At 41.4% G+C, this 23,804-nt stretch overlaps 1 protein-coding gene across 5 annotated transcripts in view; it reads left to right on the forward strand.

The window, feature by feature from the left end:
* The window catches only part of CNGA3 (cyclic nucleotide gated channel subunit alpha 3), a 58,597-nt gene that overhangs the window by 13,697 nt on the left and 21,096 nt on the right, over positions 1-23,804 (forward strand). For 4 of the 5 annotated variants that reach the window (XM_084639368.1, XM_084639367.1, XM_084639369.1 and 1 more), the window contains exons 2-3: positions 7,395-7,525; positions 19,536-19,652. In XM_084639368.1, the coding sequence (XP_084495494.1) occupies positions 7,425-7,525; positions 19,536-19,652 (218 nt within the window). In that variant the 5' untranslated portion in view covers positions 7,395-7,424. Of the gene's footprint in view, positions 1-7,394; positions 7,526-9,455; positions 9,540-19,535; positions 19,653-23,804 lie in introns of those variants that run through there. The other variant, XM_084639370.1, reaches the window with a different exon arrangement.

The raw sequence follows: 23,804 nt of genomic DNA on the forward strand, positions 1-23,804 counted from the left end.
GGAGTGTGGACAGGGTATGGGGGCTGGGGCTGCAGCGGGGGGTGGGGCTGGGGCCAGGAGCGAGGCCAGGAATGGAGCCTCAGGACCAATGACCAGACATTAACTTCATGATTGTCAGCCAAGGGAGGCAGAACATATGAAAACAGCATGACTATAACTTGAAACAAGACCAGAAGCATGAGCAGACTGAGTTAAGTAGACTGCTGCCCAATGCAGTGAGTCCTGGACGTTTGGTCAAGTGGGGTTGGTTGGGCTTCCATCATAGACGTATATATAAGCTTTGCTTTTCCATTCTAAGCTAAAGACCCTACTTGACTAATAAATTCTGGCTTGTTTTGAAAAGGCTGTCCTGTGTCACTGTAAACATCTGCTGGCTGTATGACTCCCATGGCTTAGCTACACTGGGAGTTATTCTCGAATTGCTATTTCTGATTGACTATTCCTGATTAACTCCATGTGTGGATGTCCCTATTCCGGAATAAGAGTGCCTTATTCCAAATTAGTGTTTTCTGCTTTGGCAGTGGTTTAAGCTTTTTAAGTAAGGTAGTCTTATCCAGAATAAGAGTGTCCACAGATAATCAGGAAGAATTAATCCACTTTAAATTCACACCCCCCCTTATTCCAGATTAATTTTAATGTGTAGACAGCCCTAAATCTTTGACAGAGGTCTACACTCATTTTGGCCTGCTGGAGGAACCACAATGAGAGACAGCAGTGCTGAAGCCAGGGGGACCAGTCTTGGAGTAGTGGAGTTGTGGGTCTCCCTTTTGCGAAAAATTGTAGGCCCAAGGCTAGCACTAATGGAGTACACTCATAGAGAGAATGCATAAAAATCAAAGGCACAATGTGCCCTGTGGATCTGTGCAAGGCATGTTGGCAAGACAATGTGGGGATCAATGCACTCATTTTAGTTGTTCTGTGGATAAATACAAAATTTTGATCTAAGGTCCTGAGATAACATTTTTGTTGTCACAGACACTAAATTCAGTCCCTAAGTATCTTCTAGGGCTGTTCTACTTTATCAACAGATATATGGTTACAATAAATCTTTTTTTAAAAAAGCATATAAGATACATGAATAATGCATTTTCTGTTTTGCACTTTCCTTGTTTGATTTTTTTCATTATCTGCTGGGCTCTAATGGATTGAACACAAAACTAGGAAACAAGAAATCCTAAGTTCTAGTCTAACATTTTAAGTGCTGTGTAGTCTTGGTCAAGTTACTTAACTTTTTGGTCTCAGTTTCCCTATCTGTAAAATGTGGATAGTAATATGTACTTGTGCACCATATAGAGATGTTGTGAAGATTAATTAACATTTGTATAGCAATTTTAAGATATGGGCCAGATCCTTATTGATGTTTCTTGGTATAAATATATTTATTTCAGTAGAACCTTACCAATTTACACTAGCTGAGATTCTGGGCCATGAATGTTAATTATAAATAATATTGCTGTGTTGTCTGTTTGGGGCAAGTGCTACTGGGTGGGTACCTTTTGCATTTTGGTACGGGAGGAGATTTCATACTATTACCAGAAAATCTAATGAATATTATTAAACACATGCCATTATTTTCTGGTAAAGAAAAAATAGCAAATATAGGCTCTGATCCAGCACCATTAGAGTCAATGTGATCTTTGTCATTGACTTCAACGTAAATAGGATTAATCCCACAAACAGCATTTATTTACACCCCCTAATAAATTTAGCAAATAAATAACAGCTTAGCAACAGTATTAAATCTTGATGAGTTGGAGAGCCTCTTCTTTATTAAATGGTATTGGAAAAAGCCATAAAAGTATAATGCCACAGCATGCTGATGTGCTGAAATGTTTGCATCATGAAGTTGTATTCCCCACAATTCATGGAGTGTATTGTCACAATGCAAACATAGGATAGCCGTCTCAGGATTTCATACCATGCAGGATGCTGCCAGGAAATGCTGCCAAATCTGTAGCTGCATGGAGCCTCTAGGACCTGGCCTCCTACCAAACTATTGAGTTATTTGTTACTCACACTCCAGTGCCTTGTCTTTCTGGGTCAGAGCACACTGCTTAAAAATTAACTTCCATCTACTATTCATCTAACTCCCTCCAAAAACACAGACATCATTTCACATTATTTATCTCCCCTTAGTGGGACTGGACCTCCCTACTATCCTGCCCCTCTGAGGCTAGCACAAACTGGAGTTTGGGGCAGGTTATAAATTGAATATTGAGTTCTGCAGCTGGGGCTAATGGGTTCTGAAATGGGCTCCGACTTTACTTTTATTATGTCCCCACCTTTCTAAGGTGAACAGTCTCCATCTTTTCAATCTCTCTCCATATTCTTTCATGCCCTGGATCATTCTTGTTGCTCTTTTGTGAACCCCTTTCGAGTTCTGAAATATCCTTTTTAAAGATGCAGTGACCAGGACAGCACACAATTTTCCAGATGAGGCTGCACAGCTGATTAACACACTTCGCTTTCTAGTCAATTTTTGATTCATAACAATGTTTTGCCTCTAACCCTGTGACTACTTAGCTTCTTTAGTAGCCTCTTGTGTGGGATAAGGCCTTCTGGAAGTTCTAAATAAATTATGTTTCTTCTTTATCTATTGCTTTATTGACAAGTTCAAAGATTCCTAAGAGATTAGTAAGAGATTAGTAAGAAATAATTTTCTGTTGCAGAAGCCATGCTAATTTCAGGTGTTTGTTGTTCTGTTTTTAATTGCTGTTTCAACCAGTTTACCAGGTACAGATGTACAGTTTACAGGTCCTGGATCACAGCCCAGTTTAAAATACAACATTTTGCTACCTTCCAATTTTTGGGTGGCTTTTCTTAATGAGATATTATTTATTATTGTTTGAAGCACCTGAGCTGCTTACTTATGCTCCCTGGGCACTCTTGGATATATACCCTCTTAGGTTGTTGACTTATTGAATTTTAAATTATGCTGACCATGACTTTGCAGCCAGTGTAGATGGACGAATCATATTTGTCATCATGCCAACTGGGTGGTGGTAAATATCAACTACAAAGATGTGGTCAGTGCCATGTTAGTTAATATAACTCCTCAAGATTTTATCCTAACTTGCTGTAATTTTCTAGTGAAGAGATCCTTAGAGATATGTGCATCAATTCATTACTAATCCTGTTAGTACAGGACAAGGAGTAATGGTCTCAAGTTGCAGTGGGGGAGGTTTAGGTTGGATATTAGGAAAAACTTTTTCACTAGGAGGGTGGTGAAACACTAGAATGCGTTACCTGGGGAGGTGGTGGAATCCCCTTCCTTAGAAGTTTTTAAGGTCAGGCTTGACAAAGCCCTGGCTGGGATGATTTAGTTGGGATTGGTCCTGCTCTGTGCAGGGGGTTGGACTAGATAGCCTCCAGAGATCCCTTCCAACTCTGTTATTCTATGATTCATTCTGTTTCCCCATCACCTATTTAAAAAAAAAAATTAAACTAAAGCAAAATTAAAAATAGGTTAGGGGTGCTGGAGGATGGTAGGTGCTACTGGGTGAAAGGATGTCAACTTAGCTTACTTCTCTCCCCTGCAGTTTGCTCTGCTCTTCTAAAGCTGCTTAAAGAAAGTGGCTTAGCACTAAGAGCAGGGGGGCCATAGACAGCAGCAGAATCCAGGCAGCTGGCAACACTATGAAAGATGCCTTTCCTAGAGCCTAGTACAATGCAAGGAGATGGAAATGAATAACAGGTGCTAGAGAGGCTGCAGGAGCAGATCATTAGCAGGAAGAAGCAATTTTTTCCTTCTCTCCCTTACTCTCCCTCTTTGTCCAACAATTTGCCAGCAAACAGGCATGTTGTTTTGTTTTTAAATGGAGAGATTTTGGCTGTGACACCATGGCCGCTTCCTTGTTGCCCATCTGGGGCTCATGACCCCACAGATGAAAATCATCAGAGTGTGGCAGAGCATAAGTCACAGAATAGATCTGCAGATTTTAGTAAACTGAACTGTGAAGCAATCATTGAAGACAACAAGAGGGTTCAAAATGAGGATGACATTTTCTCACCACCTGAAATTAACCACAAATTAACATTTTGAGAAATGACTGTTCCCAGAATTCTTGCAATTGAGACAAATTAATTCATGTAACAAACAAAAATAATCACAGTTATGTCTTCATATGTCTATCCATGGTTCTGTGCATGATTGTGAATGTATGCATACTTATGCATGTGTGTATATGCTAGAAGTGGTCAAATAATTCAGAAATTGATTTATGAATATTTTCATAATGGTGAGTTATTTATGGGGTCATATTTTGGGCGGGGTTTGTGAATATTCCGCTCACTAGTTAATTTATGAAAATGTTTGAATCCTGAAAGTTTGATAATTTTAGCATAACCTCTTCTGAAAATTCATACTGAGAATGCATTATTTGTTGTTCTCTGTTATTTGCTGTTCATTAGTGATTGATGTTTCAGGAAGCAGAAGCAATACAGTATGACTTAGGTGACCAAACACATATCAGGGATAATATAAAGTGAAGTGAAGAGTTGAGGTGAGCATTAGTAAGTAACTGATTGTCTGAAATGCTTTGAACAAAACATTTGGTTACTTTTTATGAATAACTAATAGACTCATAGAAGTCAGGTTGACAAATGGTTTGTGAACAGATAAAAGGGATACATTTGTCAGATAATTTATTCTCAGTTAAAATTTCTACTAGTGTTTACATGTATATTGGCATAAAACTATCTCATCTGCACTCTGTGAATGAATTCATCTCTGTTATTGGAACTTCTAAAATTTCAAATCTCTGAGTAGATTCAAAGAGCCCCCACGTTGGTTTTTTCTGTGTTTTACAGCAATCAGCAGATTTTTTTCCCTGCAAAAATTACATTGGCCAAGTGTTCCAGGATGTACAAGATTCAGACTGAAATGGGGGAGAGGGGATGTCCAGGAGGCCATGGCCCTGCCACTTTTTATTGGCCATAAGGGCAAGCGACCAGGGGAGAGGGGGCAGAATGGAGCAAGCAGGGGCGGGGAAAGAGGCAGCATGGGACCGGGGCCTTAGGGGAAGAGGCGGTGCGGGGGCAGGGTGTCAGTGGGAAAGGGCAAGGTGGGACCGGGACCATGGTTTGGGTGCCTGTGGCCCCCCCCCCACTTTTAGGGCACTTCTGCCACTCCTGATAGAGGTAGAAGTGGGATGTTTACATGAGCAGAGGGGGAAATTGCCAGGTTTCCAAGAAGAGACACAGGAGTTATTTCTAGACCTGTAGGAGCCTGTGACGTCAACATTTAAATATGTGGCAATTTTACGTTTAGAGGTATATTAGGTCGTTTTTGAAGTTCTACATGACTCCCTTCAAGGGTAACTAAGGCATCTGACTTTACAAGAAGAGGCATACATAAGTAGCCCCAAACATGGTTTTTGAAACTCTTTAAAACATTTGTAAAATAGCAATACTGTAAAATCTGTGGCTAATACGTTAAGGAGAGGTGTAATATAGAGATACTACTGGTGCTCATTCACTTTGCCACTGGTGAACAATGTAGCAATTCTTGAGTCCTGCCAATTAAAACTTTATACCACACCACCACGTGTTGCCTGATTATAGGCAGCTCAGGTAGTGCTCCCTGTAGTTAAAGTTGTCAAACATGTTCCATTATAAGACCCTATTTTCTGGGGCTTATAACTGCCAAACAGTTTGGGCATGCTGGGTGTCTGCCTAAGACTGATTTTTTTGGGGGGAAGTTCCTGCTGAATTGGTTCAGCTGTTTCTGAGAACAAGAAAAATAGTGTTTAGCCCACATAAAAAAACATGACAAGTTTAACTGAGAAACTATAGAGCCTCCATGCTTTGGAGCAAGGGCTTGAAATTGGGCAGTGGGGCAATCTGTGTCAGGGATATGCCTCTTGCCGTTCCTGTTATAATTTGGCCAAATTATAGGGCCTCCAAAAAATCTCAGTTGCCCATGCTCAGTACAGATGTGAGAGTTTGGCAGCTAAATTCTCCAAAGATTCTGTCCGCACTGAGCATGCTCCATCTCCTCACCACCCCTACAAACCAACCGGACTGTGCATGTGCTATATCCACAGAGTGACAGAGGATTTTTCTTCTGAAGGCTACAGAAGCTGAGTACACCTTTCCCTGCAATTGCTCTTCCTGGCTGCCAAAGGCTATTTGGGCACCAGGCACTGGTACTGAGAGCAGGGAGACTGTTCCTCCTGTGCTTCCAGAGAGTGTGGTGGAGAAGGAGGAAGCAATTTGACCAGAATGCAGAGAGATGGTGAATGGGGCAGGGGAGGAGAGGGAAGGTTGCGGGACAGAGTCAGGAGCTCACTGGAAAGAGGGTAGCAGGAGCCAGGATCTGGAGCAGAAGGAGTGAAATTGTACTAGGCACTGGGGACAGGGGCAAGAGCCTGGAATGGGGTTGGATGGGACTGTGTCTCTGTGTGTGGAGGTGGAGGTGGGCATGGGACATGTGTTGAGGAAATAGAAGCAGGAAACAGGGGCAGGAGCTGGGGAGGGACCAAGGTATAGGAGCCGAAAGGCATACAGAAAGGTTGGGGAGGGGAGGGGGTGCAGAAAAGTCTGTAACCATTATGGTCTACTCCCATTCAGAATCTGGAATTGAACACAGGAGTCCTGAGTCTCAACATTCCTTTGCTGTCTAGCAAATATCTATGAAACCCACCACCCAAGTGTGTGCCTCCATCCCCAAAGGTATTTAGGTACCTAACTCCCATTGATTTTCAATGGGAGTTAGGTGCCTAACTACCTTTGAGGATTGGGGTCTAAGACACTACAGTGAGAGCACCATGGAAAGGCCCATGAGGAAATGAATAATTTTTCATTCAGTGCTGGGTTTGGATTGTGAAGAGTAAATAATGCATAGTGCCACATGTTGAATGATGAGGATAAAAAAGAAATATTGACTAGCTACCTATCAGTGAGCACTGTCCATCCTGTGCACTGAATGAGATGGGGGTCTTGTGGAAAAAATGATATGTGAGCATGTAATTAAAGACTGTGTCATAATGAACAAAGGGGCCAAATTCAGATTGCACAAGTAACCTTAATTCAGCCATTACCTGACTTTTTTGCTTGATTTTGCAACCTAAATGTTTCTTTAACAAGATTTTTTGAATGTAATTTTATTATATAAAATATGTATGTCAGTGAGTATTTGTAGAAGCTAGAGGCTGGAAAGGTCTATTAAATCATCTAGTCCTTTTCTCTGCCAATGCAGAATTATTCTTTGTTGACATTCACTAATGTTTTGCCCTGTCTAGTTTAAATGTACCAAGTTACCACATTACATTTATAAATATCACTGGCCATTTTACAAACTACTAATAGAGGGTTGTTGTTTTTAATCACTTTTTAAATATTTACACATTTTATCTCTATTGCAATCTTTACAGTATGTTGTTTTTGTATTTTAGCTGTCATTTGGATGCTGATATGTAAGCAAAATGGCTAAAATCAACACCCAGCACTCCTACCCTGCTATGCACAGGCTGTCTGTTAGGACCACTGATGAAGAAATTGAAAGAATTGAAAATGGCTTTAGCAGGTAATATGTTCCTTTCCTCACAGTCAAGAGGACAGAAATTACTGTAAATATTGAGGCAAACCTGTAGTGCTATGCATTACGGGAGTGCTTGCCCACACAGTCTTTGACCCAGTGCAGTTAACTGAGTTTCAACTGTTAGTAGCTGTGATGAGCACAAGGCACAACAGTTGGAAAGCTACTATCATTTCTGCTTCTGGAGCTAAATCCTGCATTCCTTGGGTAACAACACTATTGACTTCAGTGGGAAGTATAAGTACTCAAGGAAAACCAAATCTCATTCACAGAATACTCCTCACATTTTTGGGCTCTGTACTGGGATGAGCTGGAGGGGTTAGAGAAGAAGGGATCCTCTCCCTATGCTATGCTACTGCTTCCCCAGGGGGAAAGGCTGTTGAATCTGCATAGTTGCAAATCCACTGGCTCTAATTATAGGTCATCTCTCAATCCTCCCTGCAGTCTGGGGCAAAAGGAGCCCCTTACAGGACTGTGGGTTCATAGGAGTGGTGAGTTGCTTTGCAGGCTCCTCATATCTTTCTCTCGTACAGTGTAATTGTACCAGCTACCTTTGCACTCGGGGCTCTCTGTGGCATGGGTAGACTCGGAGAATGTGTGGTGTATATAATGTATAAACAAATGAGTTAATGTATTATAAAACACCACTCATTTTCCAGTTTAGATGAGCCCCATGCCTGTAGGGAGGGGAGGAAGAGTAGGATTTACTCTGAATGTTCTGCAGTGCATTTACAGCAGCGAAAATATGGCTTGGTTTGTTCTCGCTGATGCACACCATCTCAGTCAAGCTTGCCTCTTTTTAGGGGCAACCACTGTGGGTTGTTTTTATCTGTGCTCTAGGACTGGAGAAACATGTTAGCTTGACTGGATTTGGTTGTGTGAATAATGGGTGTGGGATGTTGAGTAACCAGAAGGGAGCCTGGAAACACCCACTTGCCCCTTTTGGGTCCACTGACTTTTCCTTCTGTATAGAGTGGGCATCTTCTTCCTGCACTGGGCTATATATGGCTGCTCATAGCTGCATAATGAAAGTGGAGTTGCCTTTATTCCCTTCAGAAGGGCCTGTTTGGGGAGATCTGCAGCCACCATGACTGCAAACCCGTGCTAAGATCTGCATCAGTGCACAGTGACACCACTGGAAAAGAGAGAAAATGTGTCTGAAAGCAAGGATCAGTCTTTCCTTCTTTCCTCTATGTCCTTTTACTAAAGGATAGCAGTGATTGACAGTTTGCAGAACAAAATTACTGATGCAGCTGTGAGTGCATTTTTCTAAAGGTTTAAATGTATACCCGAGTCACTGCATTCAGTGACAATATCTGAGGTAAAGACTTAATTATGACAGCTAATGGGGCTTAAATATACATGTATACCACATGAATTACACTCTCTCAGCATGAGGGTAATCCTGGAAAAGCATTTGTTTCAAACATTCTGTTTGCTGTGGCCAATACTAATTACAAGAATTTACAGATGAGTGAAAAAGATGTAATCTCCCTTTAAAAGAGATGACCTATTAAAGGTAATTGGATTAGATATTCTTGTGTGTGTGTAAGACAAAGAGAGAAATGTTGTAAGATGATTGCTAGAAAATATAAAATGCCCTTGGAACATCAAGTAGCAGTCTGAAACGATATACAATCATTGAGATATATTTATCAAGAGACAACGTAGTTTGGCTTAGTCAGCCTGTGAGTAAGAATGTAATTCTAAGCAACGAGACAAACTTGTGAATTTTTTGTTACTACTGAAGCACTCTATGAAGCTCATGCAATTGTTTGCAAAAATGTTACGAATGTGATTGAAATGAAAACAGGAAATATAGCTTATAACCTACGTGTTTGTAAAAAATTTCAGGAAGTTTGGAATTGTGGCAAAGAGAGTCGGTGTATGGAGAACTTCAGGAGTTCATGTGCTGTGATGCATTGTTTCATATGTTGTCTTTCACAAATCTCAAAAGGTGGTTCTTATCCCCAAACCCACATTAAGGCTTTTGTTATAAACGGTGAGTCATTATCATAGATAAGTGGAAATCCGCATCTCCGGTTCCCTTATGTCTCTCGTTCTCCAGTTTGAGGAGATAGGAGGGGAGTTAGAATCCCTGCAGCATACTGGAGAGATGGAGGATTAAGAGGACTAAAAGAATTCTTTTTAAGAAATTGAAAACTGAGATTCTCATGTAATAACAGGTCTCCAAGAGCTAGGGCTTTAAGTTAAACATCAAATGTAGTGAGAATTGTCAATACTGGCAAGAGAGGTAGTCTCTGCCCCACACAACATACATTGGAAGCTTTTTCTCTGTAACTCACGGGTGTGATTGAGAGCGAAAGTGTGCTACCTACCTAGTCCACTGTACCAAAAAACTCTAGCTCTGATTTTTAAAATCCAGCCTCCCATAATGTATGGGTGCGGTTGACATAACAGGGATATCAAACTAGTTGATATGGAGGCACAATCGAGTAGTTAGATGTCTAAATGGCATCAGTCGCTCAAAAGGGGACATTAAAAGTTGGGTCAGATCCTTGAAGTGTTTCCATTAAATCAAGCTGTCTTTTGCAGGTGAAAATGATTTTGTTTCATTTTGCTCAAAGGCCAAATATTTGCAAAAGCAAATTTAGGGCCAGATTAGGGTAGGCCTTCCATGGATGCATTAAGAGGGCAAGATGAAGCCTCCACACCTGCACCTCCTATGCATGGACCAGGGTAAGCATTGTCCAGACTAGCTCTGCCAGATACCCAGAAGGGATGGGAGGAGGTTAGAGCAAGATATGGACAACTGCAGGTGGGCTTGCAGACTTCACCCCCCTGAAGGGTGGAGCAGCAGTTGATTTACCATTGATTCTCTCAGAGGCCTGGTCTATGCTGATGGAAGAGGGCATCCATCAACACGGCTAAATTTGTTCAGTGCAGTGGTGTTCCTACACTGACAGAAAAACCCCTTCTGTAAGTGCTTCTACTCTAAGGGGCTATGCCAGCATAGTTATGCCAACACATAGTCTCCCTAGTGTAGACATACCCTGAGGCACAGTGCCGTAGTTCCCACTGTGCTAGTATGGCTGTTTACCGTGTCTAACATGGTTTGGGCCTACAAGGCACAAATGAGCTAATAAGAGTGTTTGTTTTTTAACCTATTGTCTTTTGTTCAGTGGCTCCATAGTCTTCTCTCATATTGATTTTTACACCAGTGTAACTCACTGGCTCAACAATAACAATAATAATTATTATTTTAATATTACAGTGGCAACTGGAGGCCCTTATGAGGATTGTGCCTGGCACTGTATAAAACATTGAAGAGTTTGCAACTAGAACACTGAACCTGCGACTGGCTCCTGTAAGCTGACCTTTGTGCCTGGATAAAGCCAGTTGCAGGATCTGGCCCTAAGAGGACTAGCAGCATGCATAGGGCATGGGAGAGAAAATCAGGAAAATACTAATTTATATACATCTTTGTGTTTTTATAGGCAATGGAGTTCATTTTAGGTTTACTCTTGATTTGAACTTTTATAAATGAGTGGAGTCAGGTTTAATTTCTTTGCAATTACTTCGCCGATGTTGGAATGACACTTTCAGAAACAAAGATATCTGATAGATTCTTAAGGTTTTTTTTTTTAATCCAGTTGTAAATGTAGAGAACCCATTTCTGTGAGTGTGGAATGTCATCACTTCAGTACAGCCTTCTCACAAGGGTTTTATTTTTCCTAAGCTACAAATCCACATCATACATGCCTACGGAGCATATATTTATTGATAAAATAAGCTCATAAAGGGAAGGGTAAACCCCTTTAAAATCCCTCCTGGCCAGGGAAAAGCTCCTCTCACCTGTAAAGGGTTAAGAAGCTAAAGGTAACCTCACTGGCACCTGACCAAAATGACCAATGAGGAGACAAGATACTTTCAAAAGCTGGGAGGAGGGAGAGAAACAAAGGGTCTGTGGGTCTGTCTATATTCTGTCTTTGCCGGGGATAGACCAGGAATGGAGTCTTAGAACTTTTAGTAAGTAATCTAGCTAGGTACGTGTTAGATTATGATTTCTTTAAATGGCTGAGAAAAGAACTGTGCTGAATAGAATAACTATTTCTGTCTGTGTATCTTTTTTGTAACTTAAGGTTTTGCCTAAAGGGGTTCTCTATGTTTTAAATCTAATTACCCTGTAAGGTATCTACCATCCTGATTTTACAGGGGGAATTTCTTTATTTCTATTTACTTCTATTTCTATTAAAAGTCTTCTTGTAAGAAAACGGAATGCTTTTTCATTGTTCTCCGATCCAAGGGTTTGGGTCTGTGGTCACCTGTGCAAATTGGTGAGGCTTTTTATCCAACATTTCCCTGGAAAGGGGGGGTGCAAGTGTTGGGAGGATTGTTCATTGTTCTTAAGATCCAAGGGTCTGGGTCTGTAGTCACCTAGGCAAATTGGTGAGGCTTTTTACCAAACCTTGTCCAGAAAGTGGGGTGCAAGGTTTTGGGAAGTATTTTGGGGGGAAAGACGTTTCCAAACAGCTCTTCCCCAGTAACCAGTATCTGTTTGGTGGTGGTAGCGGCCAATCCAAGGACAAAGGGTGGAATATTTTGTACCTTGGGGAAGTTTTGACCTAAGCTGGTAAAGATAAGCTTAGGAGGTTTTTCATGCAGGTCCCCATATCTGTACCCTAGAGTTCAGAGTGGGGGAGGAACCTTGACAGCATGTGTACAACCATTAATATGGTTAATGACCTTTTTAGAACAAAAGTCAGGCACCAAGAACAAAACACAAGACCTCCCAAAATACAGTGACACAGCAATTTACCCACCCAGCACCAGTCCCTTAGCCAAAGCCTGAGGAAGCAGCTGGGCCTTGTTCCTTTTCCTGAAATTAAGCAGATTCTGGCTCTGATGGAGCAGCTGTGGAGGTAAATTCTGGAGTCAAGGATCCTACACTAAGAATACCTGATCATGGGGAGAGTGGGGGGGTGGAGGGGGGTGTAATTCAATGTCTCCTGAGTCAATGGAAGTCTTTCCACTGATTTCAGTGAGCACTGGGTTGGATTCTAGGTGATTAAATCTGGTGACTGTTAGCTTGAGTGTTCCATCTGATCTCAACTAGGTTGAAAGTTGATCATTCAAATAGCGGGACTAAAACTATTTAGCTTTATAGATCAAAATCAACTCCCAGACTTAAATACAAAGCTCATGCAGCTGATGAAGAGCTGGTTAATATGTTCCCTGTAGCTAACACTAGCAACTGGATGGGTAGTTGCATGCTCCCCAGCTGAATCTGCAGAGTCTCAAGGGCTCTACTGAAGTGCAAAGTGTGATTATATTATACATGTTTAAGCCATTTCAAGCACGTGGGGGGAGGGGGACAATAGACTGCAGATTTCCAGTTTGAGTGGGCTCCAGTGTACTGAAGAGGCAACCATGGACCAGAAGGCCTCGCACAATAGATCTGTCTTACAGATTTCAGAGTCATAGCCGTGTTGGTTTGTATCAGCAAAAACAATGAGGAGTCCTTGTGGCACCTTAAAGACTAACACATGTATTTGGGCATGAGCTTTCGTGGGCTAAAACCCGCTTCATCAGATGCATGGAGTGGAAAATACAGTAGAGAGGTATAAATACACAGCATATGAAAAGATGAGAGTTGCCTTACCAAGTGGGGGGTCAGTGCTAACAAGCCAATTCAATTAAGGTGGAAGTGGGCTATTCTCAACAGTTGACAAAAAGGGGTGGAAATCACTTTTGTAGTGCTAATGAGGCCAATGTAATCAAGGTGGCCCATTTCACACAGTTAACAAGAAGGTGTGAGTATCAGCAGGGGGAAATTAGTTTTTGTAGTGACCCATCCAGCGATGGGTCTTACAGAGTGGGACTTTGTCCGCTGCTTACTTAACTCCTGATCTAACACCAGCAAATATTAAGATTAGGGCTGTCAAGTGATTAAAAAAATGAATCCTGATTAATCGTGTGATTAGTCACGCTGTTAAACAATAATAGAATACCATTTATTTAAATATTTTGGTTGTTTTCTACATTTTCAAATATATTGATTTCAATTACAAGACGGAATACAAAGTGTACAGTGCTCACTTTATATTTATTTTGATTACAAATATTTGCACTGTTAAAAAAAAAAAAGATAGTATTTTTCAATTCACCTAATACAGGTACTGTAGTGCAATCTCTTTATCATGAAAATTGAACATACAAATGTAAAATTATGTACATCCTCCCCCCTGCATTCTAAAATAAAACAATGGAAAACTTTAGAGCCTATTAGTCCACTCAGTCCTACTTCTTGCACTTTCATGATAGAGATTGTACTACAGTACTTGTCTGAGGTAAATTGAAAAATACCATTTCTTTTGTTTATCATTTTTACAGTGCAAATATTTGTAATAAAAATAATATAAAGTAAGGATTGTACGCTTTGTATCCTGTGTTGTAATTGAAATCAATATATTTGAAAATGAAAAAAAATCTAAAAATATTTAATTTCAATTGGTATTCTATTGTTTAACAGTGTGATTAGAACTGTGATTAATCGTGATTAATTATTTTAATAGCGGTTGATTTTTTTTGTGTTAATTGCGTGAGTTAACAGTGATTAATTGACAGCCCTAATTAAGATACAACTGTGCTGGCACCAAAACCCAGGTTGTTGAGAGAGTTTTTATAGAAATCATAGAAACGCAGGGCTGGGAGGAACCACGAAAGATTATCTAGTCCAACCCTCTGCACAGAGGCAGGACTAAGTATACCTAAACCAACAGGTGTTTGTCTGACTTGTTCTTAAAAACCTCCCATGATGGGGATTCCACAGTCTCCCTTAGAAGCCAGTTGCAGAGCTTAACTACCCTGATATGTAGTTAGAACTTTTTCCCTAATATCTCTTTTGCTGCAGATTAAGTCAATTACTTCTTGTCCTACCGTCAGGGGACAAGGACAACATATTTTAATCATTGTTCATTTTGATTCTTGTATAATTGCCAACTTTTCTTCTGGGATTCCTTATATTAAGTTTCCAGGTACATTAAGGGTACGTCTGTACCAAAACTTACACAGGTTTGTCCTCATTTAAATAAATTGCTTTAGTTCAGTGGCTCTCAACCTTTCCAGACTACTGTATCCCTTTCAGGAGTCTGATCTGTCTTGCATACCCCCAAGTTTCACCTCACTTAAAAACTGCTTGCTTACAAAATCAGACATAAAAATACAAAAGTGTCACAGCACACTATTACTGAAATAGTGGTGGCAAGAGAAGGCCTCTGAGATCCAGGGTTTTGTAGACCAGGATGACATGAGAAGCTTCTTTCAAGCAACAAAAGCTATATATGGGCTAAGCTCCAAAGGCCCAACCCCCTTATGCTCTCAGCCTCCTCAAGGATAATGCAGTCATTAAACAATGCTGGAAGGAGCACTTTGAGAGCATACTAAACTGCAAATCCAAGGTCTTTGAAGACACCATCGAGTTTATTCCACAGCGCTCAGCAATGGAACACTTTGATCCCTCAAGTTCTGAGGAAGTCCGGCATGCCGTCACTCAGACAAAAAATCATAAGGTACCAGGCCCAGACGGCATCCCAGCTGAGGTTTTTAAAACTGGTGGAACAATGCTCCAGCACAAACTTTGCCAACTCCTTGACAAAATCTGGACCTGTGAAGAAATTCCACCTGACGTTAAGAACATCAACATTGTTACAATATTCAAGAAAGGGAACAAATCTTTGTGCGGGAACTACAGAAGTATTGCCCTCCTCTCCATCGCAGGGAAGATTCTTGCCTGGATCCTACTAAACTGCCTCCTCCCCCTTGCCGAGGAACTTCTCCCTGAATCACAGTGTGGCTTCAGGCCATCCCGAGGCACAACCGACATGATCTTTGTGGCACGACAGATTCAGGAGAAGTGCAGAGAGCAACACCAGGAACTGTTCATGGCATTCATCAACTTAACCAAGGCCTTTGACTCTATCAATCGTGATGCCCTATGGAGGGTTCTGGGTGGGTTTGGCTGTCTAGAGAAATTCATTTCCATCATCAGACTACTCCATGATGGAATGACTGCCACCATTTTGTGTAACAGCGCAGAGACAGAACCATTCATCAGTTGCACTGGTGTCAAGCAGGACTGTGTCATTGCTCCAGCACTTTTCTCCATTTACCTTGCCGTGATCCTGATTCTCATTCGTGACTGCCTTCCTGACAGAATCGGGACTGAGTATCGTATGAATGGCCAACTCCTCAATCTTTGACATCTCCAAACAAAATGTAAGATCACGAGAACTGGCATCACTGACCTTCAGTATGCAGATGACTGTGTCATTCTTGCACATACAGAGGCCGACCTGCAAAGCACCCTAAATCTTTTTGCAGATGCCTATCACAGCCTGGGTCTCTTTCTCAACATCGGGAAAACCAAGGTATCCTGCCAGCCCTCACCTGCACAAACTACTCTTTGTATTCTAGAAATCACCATCAGTGGAGAACCCCTGCAAAATGTGGACCATTTTCTTTACCTTGGCAGCCACTTCTTCCAAACGGCTAAAATTGACACAGAAGTCGAATACAGGATCCCCTGTGCCAGCACGTCCTTTGGAAGACTGTTCAAAGGAGTCTTCAATGATAGGAATCTGCAAACAGGTACGAAGATTTTGATTTACAGGGCAGTTGTCATTCCCACCCTTCTCCATGGGTGTGAGACCTGAGTAACCTACAGACGACATCTCAAGCAGCTGGAGTGGTTCCAACAGCGCTGTCTCAGGAGGATTCTCAGGATCAGCAGTCAAGGCAGCGCAGAAATAAGGGTGGCAATACCCCAACCCCCCACAATAGCCTTGCAACCCCCTTTTGGGTCAGGAACTCCAGTTTGAGAAACACTGACTTAAGGGCTTTGCATATTTATATTTTTAAATACATATTATTCATTTGTGACAACATCGTGAAATTTAAGATTTAAATATCTGAAACTGTGAAATTTAAGATTTTTAAAATGCTATGACCGTGAGATTTACCAAAGTGGACCATGAATGTGGTAGGGCCCTACTTATATTGATGTAGCTTACATTAATTCCTTCCAATTTAACTTCACCATTACAAGTTTGTGTATAGACAAGGCCTTACAACCCACTGACCTTTCTCTACTCTTGGTTTGACTGTGGTTAGGAAACAACTCTCTCTGTGCTCTTTCATTCAGTTACATTTCCACATCTCCCTTTCATTCTACAATCGGATATCTTTCTCAGGTAGAACCAATATTTGCAAAACTTTTCTTTGCCCTTTTCTCCCACCATGGGAAAGGGCTTCACACACTGTTGTTGACTTGCTTGGTTATACTGTTGCATCTGCTTGCCAGCAGCTAGGGTGTATTCATACAACTGGGGTCTGGTAGACCAACTATCTTTGTGGGATAGTTGGTCATCACTGCTGTTGGCTATGGTCATAGTTACCAAGATGGTATAGATTTAGCCAAAGGCAAATACTCAAATATGTCACAGGCTGAGGTCTATCAGGCACCCAGCTGTTGGGTGGCTGTTCTTGTGTATACATCCTTGTGAATTTTAGGCTATTTCCTTCTTAGAAGGGCGAAAGAAAAAGGGCACAGGAAAACAATATGAAGTTCAACAGAATGCACTTATAACCCTTCAGCAGTCACTAAACCCTTCTCCCCACACCACCTTATTGGAAAAATTGCCCCTTTGAAAAATGTTCTTTGTCCCCATATTTTCCATGGCTCTCCCTACTTTTACCTGAGTCCTAATGATCTTTTCTGTCTCTCTGCTTTTTTTTTTTTTTTTTTTTTTTGCTGCCATGCTCCTCCCCCTACCCTTGTTCTCTCACCCATACTATCTTCCTTCCTGAACCTTTGGTTGATGTTCTCCTTCTGCTCCTCATGATTTCCTGTTTTTCTGTTCCCTGCTCCATCCCAGTTCCTTTCTCAACTTCCCCACTTTTCCTCTTCCCCACATGAAGCTTCCCTTATTTGTTCTGTTTTCCTAATTGCTACCTCCTCTTTCTCCTCCCTGTGGCTGCCTGCTCTCCTCTCTGTCCTATATCTCTTCACCTGTGGATGCGTCCCTTCTCTCCCAAGAGTATCCTCTGGCTCTTTCACCACCTTCTTTCCACCCATGGTTGCCTGTCCCACAAAGATTGACCTGTGTCCAGTGCAGGCTCTTTTCCTAGCAACAGTTCAGTAGCCTTTTTCTTGCTCTCCCCAGCTATGCTTTTCCTCTCTCTCGGAGCAGCCACTTCTACCTCCTGGCTGCTGAAAGGTTGTATAGTCACAGAAAAGGGATTCTCTGTGTAATGAGATCAGAATTAGGCCCTATGAATGTGCATCCAATATTAGTGGCCCAATCCCTAACCCAGACTTTCCAAACATATGTTCCTTCTGAGATCACATGCCCATCACTGAGGAGATGTGCCATTCTGAGGTATGTCTACACTAGAGCTGGAAGATGTAAGTTCTACTTCGAGTTGACGTACCCACATTAGCTCTGATCAAGTTAGCAAGCTAAAAATGGAAGTGTAGCCACAGTGGCACAAGTGATAGGACAAGTTAGCCACCTAGGGTCTCTGATGGGATGATAATCAGGGCAGCTAGCGACCCACACTGTTCATGCTGCTGTGGCTACATTTCTATTTTTAGTATGCTAGCTTGATCGGAGCTAGCGAGGGTTTGTTTATCTGAGCTGGAAATTATACCTTCCAGCTCCAGTGTAGACATACCCTTAGTCCTACTTTTCAGGAACAAAAAGCTGTGGTGGTTGTAAAAGATGAACAATATGCTCTTTGATTCTGGAACGAGAAATCTTCTGTCTGGAATCATTTGTCCTTCTACCCTCAGTATATACAGGTCTGGCTTTCTTGGACATCTGTAGGATCTGTTTCTCTAGAAGACATTCTTTTCTCACTCTGCGTTTCTGAATCTTAGAGTTATTGCTATAAGAACTCTCATTCCACTCTCTCCTTAAAATTATTTGTAAGACTCGTAAGAAAAAAATGTGAACAGTACTTACAGTAACATTATAGTACTAATGGTACCTAAGATCGCTGTGTATATATAAAATACTAAACCAATAACAGGAGGTCTGAGTCAGATTTATACAGCCTTTCCAACATGAAGCAGAATGTATGTTATCTCTTTGTATCAGGAAGAGAATAAGAAGAAAACAGTCAGCATGGGGAGAATCCCAATAGTTTTTGGAACAATTTGGTAAAAGAGTTCTTTTCAGACTGGGTGATGAAGAGATGCTATATTAGTTGTAAGCGTGACTGCTGGTGCAAGTCATTTTCTCCACTGAAAATACACCCAATTTAGTTAACTAATTTCCTCTGTTGGGGTGTTGCCAACTCTTGCAATGTTATTGCAAGTCACATGATATTTGGTGTTTTCCATAAAGCCCCAGATTCTAGAGTCATGTGATAATGTGAGAATCTCAGCTTTCATTAAAAAAAAAAGTTTCTAGCCCTCTTGGTTGCAGAGAAGAGTTTGAAAATGTGAATCCTAAGGAACCAGGAGGTAATGAAAAAGAACCCAGAACTTATTGGATGAGATGCAATTCTGGCCGATTGAAATCAATTTTAAAACTTCCATTGTCTTCAATAAGAACAGGGTTTCACCACTATTTTTAAAATCTCATAATCTTAAAGCCAATCTCATGATTTTTTGGGGTGGTGGGCTGACTCATAAATTTTGAGCTCATGTAATTGGCAACACTGAACCCTATTCTGTTGAAGTAAATTCTGTATTATCTTTGAACTGTGTATTTATCAATAAAAAGTCCACTTTTGTGTCTGCTTTCATCAATAGCAGAACTTCCATTGACTTCAGTGGGTGCAAGACTGCGACAGAAAATTAGTAAACTATGCTTGTCATGTGTTCAGTTTGTACCCGGCTGCAGTAGCCTTTGTGATGGAGAGAAGAGTATTGCTCCCCTCTCCCCTTTATTACGTGAGAGGAAGAATTGAATGAGTGGCAAATTAATTGTAGGCTGAATAAAAGCCTTCTTTTTTAAAACTGATTTTGCAGGACCCATTCACTGTGTGAGGACACTTCTTCAGAATTGCAGAGAGAGATTTCCATGGAGACAAGAGGCCTGTCTGAATCCCGCAGGAGCTCATTCACAGGCACTGGAGCGATGGCTAGGTAACTGGCTAACTAGCTTAACTTCGAATAGTAAAGGATCTCATGTCTGCAAAAGATTGTTGAATGTGGGAGGACAGGGATGGTGGTCATAGATTTACTAGAAAATGAGTTCAATCCATCTGAAAACATGAAAAGCCTATAATGAACATAAAATGGAACAAAAGAGGCTTTGACTTTAATTTTGTACTTATAGCTCAGTTTTTAGTGTGCTGGAGTTGGCGAGTGGGCTCAGACGGAAAAGCACATTCTAATTCAAATAGGAAAAAGGTTTAATCAACACTGAAAATAAATTGAATATGGAGGAAAAATAAGTAGTAAAGTCAAACAGTAAGGGAAGGGACAAATAAGAAGTTTCTTTTCAGACTGTTAACTGGATATAATCTTATGTAATAAGAATGTAATAACTGTTCCCTCCCAGTCTTGATGATGGATGGCTCTGATGAGAAAGCAGACAGTAGACTTTGAGAATACAGGGATTGCTGGGTATTTTTAGGATTAAATTATGTCTGTGGTGCACTTGGAGCCTCAGTCAACAAAGGTTGGAGGTGCTGACTTTGGTCCAGATTTAGGAAAGCACCTCTCTCCAGGACAGCACTTAAGCACGTGCTTATATTTAGGAATGTGCTTAAGTCCTATTTAGTGCATTGGAAATTAAGCACATGTCTGAAGTGGAGCCTGGATTTAAGTGCATTCCTGAATAGGGGCCTCTGTGCCTGACCTAAAGAATTTCAACTGAATTCAGAGCTCCGTTTGTCTTCTGATATAGTCATTAATTATAAAAAGAAAAGGAGGACTTGTGGCACCTTAGAGACTAACAAATTTATTTGAGCATAAGCTTTCGTGAGCTACAGCTCACTTCACTTCACTGTAGCTCACGAAAGCTTATGCTCAAATAAATTTGTTAGTCTCTAAGGTGCCACAAGTCCTCCTTTTCTTTTTGTGAATACAGACTAACACGGCTGCTACTCTGAAACCAGTCATTAATTATGTGAGGGACACTTTCAAGTTAAATGTCACATGTTTAAAAGAAACAATGATTATTAAAACTGAAGTCATTTTACAAATGTAGTTTATTATTCTCCATTTCTTTCATCATGGACAATGGAAAATAAACTACTCAGTTCCCTTTTTGCTTCTAGTTACTTCTACTTTCAGGTTCTCATGCAATAACACAGTGCTGCAATGTGTGGGGTGCAAATTCTGTTGGTGAATGGTTTTCAGTGGAATTAAAATATATATTAGGAACTTTTTGACTGACCTTAGGTTTGTAAAACTGGTGCCTAAAAGAGTTGACTCTGCCTCTTTAAAATGTTCTGCTTTCTAGTGTAGTTAAGACCAACCAAATGAATCATTTTCATTATCTGTGCAAACCACAAACTGTAGCCTACCAGACAGGCACAAGGATACTGGACCTTAATTTCATATTTTGTCAATGAGGTGAAGGCTGTATCATTTATTCTGTGGCCTTGGTGAGGTTTTTGTTTTGTAGTCTTAGAATTACATTCTGTCCCGTAATTAATGTAGGCTTTAGATTATATGTATGATACTGACCCAATGTGGAAACTAATAAAGAAACAGGAATGTGAAAAACTCTCGTCTGATTTCTATGTTCCTTCCTTTTTTATCCTTTGCAACTCAAAGGTAAGATATTCTGAGGAAAGTCTGTCAGAAGCTAGGTTTCAGAGTAGCTATTGTCTTAGGCCCTTGAGAATTTGCAGTCAAGTGGCATATGTACTGTACAGTAGCATTTAAATTGCTAAAGTACAAGTGTTTTCATCACTGTGTTATCCACCTTGTAGATTCTGGACAGATGTAATGCAAGCTTATCTGGAGAAGTCTAAAGAACTTTCCTTGAATATTGCTGGGCCTATCAAAGAAGTTCTTCTCTGTTCAGCATTTCAGCACGTTGTTTGCTCAGGGCAGGTCTAGGAAGCATGGAAGTGCACAGCACCTGTCCGACTGGGCTGCCATTAGAGGAAAATAGTCTCCTCTGTGGATTATTACATTGATAAACTGTTATCACTGCTGGGGATTTCAGTCTCAAATATTGTCATTTGGATACATTTTAGAAGCAAAATACTCACTTTGCCACTTTTACAAAGAACAATTATTGTCCTTTAAGAACATGTAACTTGGGGTGGGAAGAACATAAAGAGAAACTATGCAGCAGTGATAAAACTTATTCAGGTATCATGAGTGTTTGTTTATGTTGTTCTAGTGCTCCATTAGGATTTTAGGATGAGGAAATGCTAGGTTACATGCAACAGGCAATTAGTGGCTTTCATATTAGGGGCTAGTCCAGTTATCATAATAAATTATTCATAATGTACACAGTATGTTAGACACCTTAGAGAACATACATATAGATTTATTGTCTGCCCTGAAGTGTTTACAATCTAATAATTGACATGACACAACAGGCCAAAACTACAAACAGTAGGAAGTGAAATAGGAAGGTAGTTAGATGATGTCACACTGTCTGGAGTGGTTCACGATTAGGGGTGCCTACCTCAGGGCAGACTGGGAAAAACAGGGCAGACACCCCAAACCGATGGTGTGTTCTATAAATAGATTTTACCAAGCCAATAACAAATGTGAACTCAGTGATCACTGTAACAATCTTAACACAGAGTCACAGACAGTCCCCTTATATTCTCCAGCCTATTGTCACTCCGACAAACTGGGCTTAGTGATAAATGGTCACTTACACTAAAAAATCACACCACATTCAGGTTGCTTCCAATTTCAAGAGACCAGTCACTTATCTCAGATCAGTGGATTCCCTCGATCTTACACCTAAGATAAGGCCCGTAGCCAATCCTGTAATAAACTATGTAAAGGGTTATTAACTAGAGGGGGGGAAAAAGAGTTATTTACAGGTTAAAGCAAGCAAACACACAGATGAGTTACCATCTAAATTCTAAGAATGACAGAGCTGGAGAGAGATCTGTTAATTCAAAACGTTTTTTAGGGTGGACCAAGAAAATAATCTACATTTCCTCTAAGCTGCGCGGCTGCATGGTCACGCAGCTGCCTATTAAGCCCCATGCAGGGGCTCAGAACTGCAGTGGGGAGAGGCACCTCTCCCCCACCATGGACCTGCCATAGCGGGGAGAGGTGCCCCTCCCTGCCGGGTTCAGTACTGACCTGCACTGGCGGGGAGAGGTGCCCCTCTCCAGCACAGACCTGTCCTGGACTTGCCGCAGCTGGGGGAGAGGAGCCCCTCCCTCGGCCTGGCTCAGGCCCGCTGGAGCTGCCGTGGCCGGGGAGAGGCACCTTTTCCCCAGCCCCAAGCTGTTGTGGTGAGAGAGGGCTGGGGGGAGTCCTCTCTCTTCACTGCAGCCCTAGGGCAGCCTGTACCCCAAACCCCTCATCCCCAGCCCCACCCCAGAGCCCGCACCCCCAGCCAGAGCCCTCACCCTCCCCACACCTCAAGCTTCTGCCACAGCCCTGAGCCCCCTCTCACACTCCAAAACCCTCGCCCACCCACACCACATAAATTCTGTTATGTGCACCCATATGAAGGTGATGTGTGACACATCCCCTCCATATTGGTGCACATAACAAAATTCATTCCGCACATGGACGTAAAAAATTAGAAGGAACACAGGATCCTTGGGGATCTCTGGCTTCAGTTTGGTTTCCCTGGCCCTGTGAGAGAGCAAACAGCAAAGAGATGAAAAATCTTCACATCAACTATCTTTATTTCCCTCTTCCAGCATTCAGAGCGATGGGATGAGGTCTTCTGTGTGTGCTTCCCCATGTGCTTCTGTGTGTGCTTCCCCATGGTGAGGCAATTAACAAAGCTTTTGTCTTGTAATGGACCATTTAAATTTTGATGGTCCTCCTGGAGGGGTGAGGAGAGGGAAGGGAGGATTCTGTGCCTGGGTTCACAAATTCAGAGCAAACATTTTCAAAGTTAAAAAGGAAAACGTACATGGTTTCTGACAGCATGGAATACAGACATTACAAGTGAGATTCATACACACAGCAACTTACAAGCATTTCCTAGAGTCTAAACACAACACATTCTTATAAGACTAATACCTATTTTGAGCAAATCCAGCATACACTTGAACTCTCTGGTCTCCAGCTGTGAGTTTCTCAGTTCTTAGCTAATACCTGCAGTCTTGGCAAGAGCTGGTACCTGGT

This window comes from Lepidochelys olivacea (genome assembly GCF_965140295.1).
Source record: "Lepidochelys olivacea isolate rLepOli2 genome assembly, chromosome: 1".
In the NCBI taxonomy this organism is placed as follows: Eukaryota; Metazoa; Chordata; order Testudines; family Cheloniidae; genus Lepidochelys; species Lepidochelys olivacea.